The sequence below is a fragment of the Sturnira hondurensis genome, unplaced genomic scaffold (genome assembly GCF_014824575.4).
Source record: "Sturnira hondurensis isolate 20B ecotype Veracruz unplaced genomic scaffold, ASM1482457v3 Scaffold0021632, whole genome shotgun sequence".
NCBI classification, from domain to species: domain Eukaryota; kingdom Metazoa; phylum Chordata; class Mammalia; order Chiroptera; family Phyllostomidae; genus Sturnira; species Sturnira hondurensis.
Window position 1 is genome coordinate 5,487,869 of NW_028094263.1, and position 7,550 is coordinate 5,495,418.

General features: G+C 44.5%; 1 protein-coding gene across 3 annotated transcripts; it reads right to left on the reverse strand.

Annotated features, from left to right (window-relative positions):
• Positions 1 to 2,443: 2,443 nt before the first annotated feature.
• Positions 2,444 to 7,341, reverse strand: KRT10 (keratin 10). Of its 3 annotated transcripts, none has more exons than XM_037033228.1 (9): positions 6,533 to 7,186; positions 5,629 to 5,711; positions 5,087 to 5,243; positions 4,929 to 4,992; positions 4,496 to 4,593; positions 4,282 to 4,407; positions 3,768 to 3,985; positions 3,074 to 3,399; positions 2,444 to 2,803 (listed from the first exon to the last, which is right to left on the reverse strand). In XM_037033228.1, the coding sequence occupies exons 1-9, from the start codon at positions 7,169 to 7,171 to the stop codon at positions 2,697 to 2,699; spliced, it is 1,818 nt and encodes a 605-aa protein (XP_036889123.1). In that variant the 5' UTR covers positions 7,172 to 7,186; the 3' UTR covers positions 2,444 to 2,696. The 3 variants fall into 3 exon arrangements, with proteins under 3 accessions (XP_036889123.1, XP_036889125.1, XP_036889124.1); XM_037033229.1 differs by having other exon boundaries at positions 2,711 to 2,803; positions 3,094 to 3,399; XM_037033230.1 differs by lacking the exons at positions 4,929 to 4,992; positions 5,087 to 5,243 and adding an exon at positions 4,752 to 4,908 and having other exon boundaries at positions 4,496 to 4,657; positions 6,533 to 7,341.
• Positions 7,342 to 7,550: the final 209 nt, after the last annotated feature.

Sequence of the window (7,550 nt, forward strand, 5' to 3'; positions counted from 1 at the left end):
TGCCCCTGTCCTTCTATTTCCACCAGGGGGCAGTGCTCACCTTCAAATGGATGTGGTTTAGGTTCGGAACCTCCGCTTTGAAGCTGGGGAATCGCGATGTTGAAATGCAGGCTTATAACCACAAAATGAGCTCTTTCCCTAATTTCCACTCTCAAGATGCAATCTAGATGGTCAATCCTGGGTGGGCCTTGTTTAGTTAACCTCACTGTAGCTATTTCTCCTATTAAGCTGACTATTACAAAGTTTCTTTTCCACCCCAAAGTATCAACTGATCATGAACATCCAAGTCAGGTGCAAAGCTTCAAGGTCTGTAACAGCTTTGGGCAGTCTTTGGAGGAACAAGCTTTTGCTGTTTAGTAGGATTCCACACGAGCGCCCAAAATCGGCTCTGCTAGTCCCATTGGACACTGTCTTGCTTAAATAGCAGGACTCTGTAACAGGTTTAGAATCTCTATGGGTATGTACAGGATTTTAAAAAATATTCTATTTGTTTTTAGAAAGGGGAAGGGAGGGAGAAAGAGAGACATTGATGTGAAAGAGAGACACTGGAGAGAAACAACCGGTTGCCTTTTGTGCCCCCAACTGGGAACCTGACCCGCAACCCAGCCATGTGCCCTGACTGGGTATTGAACCAGTGACCGTTCAGTTCGCAGGCCAGCACTCAATCCACTGAGCCACACCAGCCAGGGTGACAGGATTTTTTGATTAATAACTACATGATAAATCTATGTTAACAGAAATAGTGACCTGTAAAGTTAACATTTTTTTTTACTATAATATTAATGTTCTTGTTAAATTGTTTAGACTGAGTGCCTTTATTAAACTGTAGTTTTGGAGTCCAGTAAAAAAAATTCTTTCCAAAAGTAGTTATCAGTTTTATTGAGATGTAATTGACATACAGCACTATGTAAATATAAGGTATACAGCATAATTATTTGACACGCACATATTGCAATACAATTACCAGAATAAGTTTAGTCAACATCAACCAAGAAAGCAGTGCCTCATCAGAAAGAACTGAATATAAATCGTTGTTTAAGGAGATATTGGAAAGTTGGAAACCTGAGACAACAGGACCACCATCATTCAGACCTCTCAGGAATGGAGGTTTGGCTCCCCCACCTAGTCAGGCAGAGAACTCTGACCAGCTGAGAGGCTGGTTTGTGAATGAATGGGTGGAGACAAGGCTTTCTAATACTGATCTCTTCAGAATAAGGAGAAGGGTCATCTCGGATTATGGACAATACCCTAGGCCCCGGGGACTTGGTTAACTTTGTTAGACAATAAATGTTTTAAAGGACAGTGTTTTTGAACAGCAGGTGGCATATACACAGCCGGTGTTCTACGCCCAGTGATAGGCTTCAGGGCTTCACAGGCTGGCGTGGCGGGGCTTCGATAGTGAGCCTTGGAAGACTGCTCCCCCCACCCCTGCACAGAATGGCTGGCACATACATGACAGGGCATCTGGGCTAAAGTGGAGCATCTCTGAACTATGGTAACATTTGGTGCCAGGCAGGTCATGGAGAAACTTGACTCTCAGGAAATATATTCACATGGAAACAGGGCTTCAGTCATCAATTTGGAGTAGAGAGAGTAGGGTTTACCTAGCAGGTGTTCCAAGCAAATGGCTTGGGGACTAGGGCTCAGGTCCTTGGGAAAACTGGAGCTCAAATCAGGGTGTTGAAGATGGCTACTTGGTAGACGCAGGACACGTTGGGAACATACAGTAGTCTCAGCGGCAGAGAGTAACTCCAGCCCTTACCTACCCCATATACTAGCCGAGCATGAAGTGGTCTCATTTGGGTTCTTACCACTGAAGGATGTGGCGATGGGGTTGACCCTACAAGCACCGGATTCTTAGTACTGCTCACTGGGCATGGTTGCAAAGGCTAAAACCTAGAGGCGTCCCTCTGGTCAAACTGGCATCACCACGGCTTGCCAGTGCTTCTCCCATTCATCTGATGGACACCAGATGATTTTGTTTGATAGGATTTCACTGTGCTAGAAAACACTGTAAAATCTCTCTTAGGCTGTATAGCAATTGGGCAGAAGTAACATAGTAATGGGAAGGAAATACGGGCAGGTCAATGGGAGAAGTCAAGTAATCAGAAAATGTGAAATATCCAATTAACTTTATTTTGGGGGTCTTAATTGAGATATTTCAGAATTTCCAGGCTTGAAATTATTGGAAAGACAGAGCTTTCTACATATCGTGTGTCTTTAAGAAAGAATAAGACTGGTGACTTATGGACTTTTTACTCAGTGAGATTGCAGATACTGGTCCAACACACCCACAAGGTTAAACAATGTATTCAGACAAATCATAACGACAGTAATTCTCTCTTCGGAATGTCTATAAAAACCCATCTTCAAATGCTACGGTTTATTAATGTTTCAAGTTAAAAGACCTAATTTAAATAAAAACAACTCTGACCAAATAAGATAGTTTGCATCAGTAAGAAAGTTTATTGATTCATTAGTAAATGAGAACAGAAATCTCTCTTTTTTTTCCCCCATTAAAGAACACTTTCTGGTAAAGTGAAAAGAAGAAATACAGAAACCACAAAACACCTTTTAGACACCTTATTTTCAAAGAGGGAACCTATTGCCAGAGACCATTAAGACCAGCGGAGTGTTTTCTTGGAGACCTTGTTCTCCGTGCGTCTGTACAAAATGGCCTTTTCCCTTGATGTGGCTCAATAGTAGTGTTTCTTGGTTTCTGACTCAACCATAGATGAAAGGACTCTACCATCAGGTGCCACTTCTTCAATAATTGTCTTGATCACTCTGGCTTTACTAGTATCTGTATGGGAACCACACAAAAAAAGACTTTAGATTAAGCAATCTGTGGGGGTCCCCACTAATTAACAAGCAAAATTTCTAAAAGAAAAATACACTAAATTTTAAAAGAAAATTTAACTTTTTAACGTTGCTTAACCCCCCCCCCAGGAATGTTTAAAATACAGCACTTTAGACCATGCCATTTTCCATTCAGTATAACTTACTTTTAAAAAATGCACGTGGGAACCCTAAAGTTTTAATATTTTAGAAAGTTAAAACTAATTCTAATTACCCCAGCTAGTTTCTGCTGACCTTGGTCCCTTAGATGAGGACTCGCCAGTGGACCCGGAAGCAGACTTTTGGCCTCCGCCGGAGCTTCCGCCGCCGTAGCCGCCGCCGCCACCGCCACCGGAACCGGAACCGCCACCGTAGCCGCCGCCGGAACTGCCGCCGCCGTAGCTGCCGCCGCCGCCGCCGCCGGAACTGCCGCCGCCGTAGCCGCCACCGCCGCCGCCGGAACTGCCGCCGCCGTAGCCGCCGCCGCCGCCGGAACTGCCACCATAGCCACCGCCGGAACTTCCGCCGCCGCGCCCGCCGCGGTAGGAGCCGCCGCCGGAACTACAGGGAATAAACGTCACATTGAGTTAACTGTAAACTGGGAGTCGGAGCGTTGCTTTCCGGCTTATTGTTTCTTTAGAAAAATAATGCGTTTTCGGGGGTGGGGTGGGGTGGGGCGGGAGAAACCCCTGCCAAGTATGCATTTTAAAACTCATTCATTAAAAGCAAGTTTATATACAAACAGCCCTAAGAATCAAGTTCGTGAGACACTGAGGCTGGTTGCATACGTCTTTTTCTGTACTCTCCTTCCTCCCTTTGCTCCCATTTCTCCCAGTCTCTGGCACTTCCCTCGGTTATGGGAGAGCCTTGCGATTTGGAATAGTGAACAAAATCAGTTAAGATAATTTTTTAAAAACTGTATAATTTACCTTCCTTCTCCTTCTAGCAGGGTGCGATAGGTTTGGATTTCAGTCTCCAGCCGAATCTTAATATCCAGGAGTTGCTGGTATTCAGAGTTCTGGCATTCGGTTTCAGCTCGAATCTGTTGCAGTTGTTCCTCCAGAGAAGAGATCTGGCCCTGAATCTGGGAGAGCTGAGAGCAGTAGCGACCTTCTGTTTCTGCCAGGGAAGCTTCCAGGGACTGTTTCTGAAAAGAGGAAAGAAGAAACTGTGGCTTAACGAGCGTTTAGTTCACCTGAGAACAGTGCATCTTACTTAGCAGTTTAAGACATTCTATAGAAGCATAAAGAAAGTACAATTTGTGTTTTACATTTAATAACAAATTTCAGTCTCAGCACTTTTAGATCGATGCCAATAATGCTTTTCTCCCATTAACAAAGAGCTCCGATTTTTCGTTCTACTTTCTCACCCTGACTCTGCATTTTCTGTTGTTGCACGTTCTTACTGCGCAGAAAACTTTGGGTAAGAGAGTTATGAACGTACCAGGGCTAGTTGGGACTGTAGTTCGATCTCCAGACCTTGAACGTTGCGTCTCAGTTCGGTAATCTCATTTTTCTGGCTGGATATTTGTTCAATGTTACTATCGATTTCTGTAGTCAGTTCCTTGCTCTAGAGTATTAGAAAAAAGGGGAAGGTGAGAAAACTCTGCAATGATAACGGACTCTTCATTGGCCTCACCTGATGGAAGGTGGCTCACCTTTTCATTGAACCAGGCTTCAGCGTCTTTGCGGTTTTGTTCAGCAAGTTCTTCGTACTGGCTTCTCATGTTATTCAGAAGTTTGGTCAGATCAACACCTGGGGCAGCATTCATTTCCACATTCACATCGCCAGTGGACACATTCTGAAGGTCTTTCATTTCCTGTTTAAGGAACAGAGAAAATCAATGACTGCTCCGTGACCAAAATGAGCAAGTCTTTGGGCTGGGGAAAGTACGTGTTAACTTTTTGCGTCACCTCGTCATGATTCTTCTTCAGGTAGGCCAGCTCCTCAGTCAGACTCTCGATCTGCATCTCCAGGTCGGCCTTGGTCAGGGTCAGCTCGTCCAGCACCCTGCGCAGGCCGTTGATGTCGGCCTCCACGCTCTGACGCAGGGCCAGCTCGTTCTCGTACCTGAAGGATTTTTTTTNCACCTGGGGCAGCATTCATTTCCACATTCACATCGCCAGTGGACACATTTTGAAGGTCTTTCATTTCCTGTTTAAGGAACAGAGAAAATCAATGACTGTTCCGTGACCAAAATGAGCAAGTCTTTGGGCTGGGGAAAGTACATGTTAACTTTTTGCGTCACCTCGTCATGATTCTTCTTCAGGTAGGCCAGCTCTTCAGTCAGACTCTCGATCTGCATCTCCAGGTCGGCCTTGGCCAGGGTCAGCTCGTCCAGCACCCTGCGCAGGCCGTTGATGTCGGCCTCCACGCTCTGACGCAGGGCCAGCTCGTTCTCGTACCTGAAACAAGCACGGGGCAGTTACTGGCTGTAACCTACAAGGGAGGTGCACCAGATGAAGGCGGAGACCATTTTAAAAGCAAACATAAGTTGAAAGACTAAATAAAAAGCAAATATATCATGGCAACATTTACCAAATATTAATTCACAAAGGGGTATTAGTGGCTTAAAGCACAGAAGCTTAGCAGTTACTTTAAAATGCATTTTCTTCTTTTAACATTGCCCAGAAAGGCATGTGGAAATGGAAAGTTTCTCTGATAGCTCCAGTTCTGTTTGATTTTAAATGAATTCAGGAAAATGTAATTGCCGTTGAGGACATCCAAAGTCACTGTTAAAAACCACTCATGTATTTGTGTGATAGCATTGTATCCATCTACTTAGCTTACTTCAGCCTGAAGTCATCAGCGGCCAGCCTGGCATTGTCGATCTGAAGCAGGACATTGGCATTGTCGGTTGTTAGATTCAGGATCTGCAGGAAGAGGTAAAGAAATCAGGTACAAATATGGCTTTTATACTGGCATAGGTGAACTTCCTTTTTATGTCATTCTCTTACACAATTTTGGAGAAAATTTTTGTTGTAAATATGAAATATTGCAGGCTTACCTGTACACTTAAATTGGGTCATTTGTTCTCTTGAAGGGTTTGTACCCTTCTATTTCTACTTCATCCCTTTCTGAAAACTAACTGGAATTATATAGCTGTGTCCCTGCATGCATGCCCTGCTCCTAGACTAGGTGATTTTCATGTAGGTCAGCCAGGTTTGGACTAACTCATACCTCATTTGGTTTGATGTGTTACAAAGATTTACTCTACATGAATACACACTAAGCTGGCACACAGTAGGTACAATTCACAAATCCCTAGAGGCCAGTGATATCTCGTTTCATACTGGAGCATTAATGTTTCTTGCATTGTTGGTAATGAGTGCTTTTTTGGTTATCAATCTGAAAAGTATTTTGTTTTGACTCATTTAACAATTCTTCCAGTTTTTCTATTTGTAAATGATCTAGTGTATTTTAATTATGGACTCATATACACTAATTAAAACCAAAAAAATTTTTCAATAGTCCACCATCCTATAAGACACTTAACACACGTATTAGATGAAGATTGAAGTGACTATACCATCACAAATATTTACACTGGATGAGACTGGATTATTTTTGGAATCAAGAAAGTTAACACAGGCAAACATAGTGAATGGCTACATCATGGTTAATTTAAAATTGATTGATCTGGGTTACATGGTTGAACAATAGGCTTCAAGTTGGACTTTAAAACACCCCGTACCTGACTTTTAAGGTCCTCAATAGTCTGGTAGTATTGGTCGTAGTTGCGCGGCTGGCGCTGGGTCGCGTTGCCGTTCTTTTCGTACCACTCCTTGATTTTGCCTTCTAGCTCGTAGTTCGAATCTTCCAGAGCCCGGACTTTGTCCAAGTAGGAGGCCAGGCGGTCATTCAGGTTTTGCATGGTTACTTTTTCATTTCCAGAGAGAAGGCCACCATCTCCTCCAAATCCACCACCACCACCACCAAAGCCTCCAAAGCCGCCTCCACCGAAGCCCCCACCTCCAAAGCTGGACCCTCCGTAACCGCCGCCTCCAAAACCACCTCCTCCATAGCCTCCGCCAAAGCTGCCGCCTCCATAGCCTCCGCCAAAGCTGCCTCCGCCAAAGCTGCCTCCGCCAAAACCTCCTCCTAGTCCTCCGCCGCCTCCGCCGTAGCCGCCCGACGAGCACAGAAAGCCTCCACCAGAGCTGCCGCGGCTAAAGGAGCCGCCGCTGAAACCTCCCCCTGAGCTGTATCCTCCACCGTGGGAGCTTTTGCTGCTCGAAACCCTGAGGGATCCGCCTCCACCCCCTCCGCCTCCACCGCCTCCTCCGCTGCGGGAGGAAGAGTACTGTTTGCTTGAGCTGTATCGGACAGACATGGTGATGCTGCTTAGCCCAGGGGTGCCTGCTGCTACCAAGGACAGTGCCAAGCCTTTATATACTGAGAAGGTGTGGCCCACATGGGGTAGAGTTTGCTTACTTGCATAGTTTTCTTTTTGCCAATTTAGCATCTTTGGCTCATGATTTGCATAAATTATCTTCAGTAATAACCAATCCCAATAGGTATGGTTTTAAATTTGTCTTGAGAACAAACGAGAGCTGTGCTGTGTTGAAACTGAAAATGGGTGTAGTTCAGATAAACATGCCTTTTAACCTTTTGAAGGACATTGAGCAACTGTTAAAATCCAGTTTGATCTCAGCACTAATTTAGGTTGTATAGAATGTTTGCAAAGTTTGGAAAAAGAATTTTTACTGCAA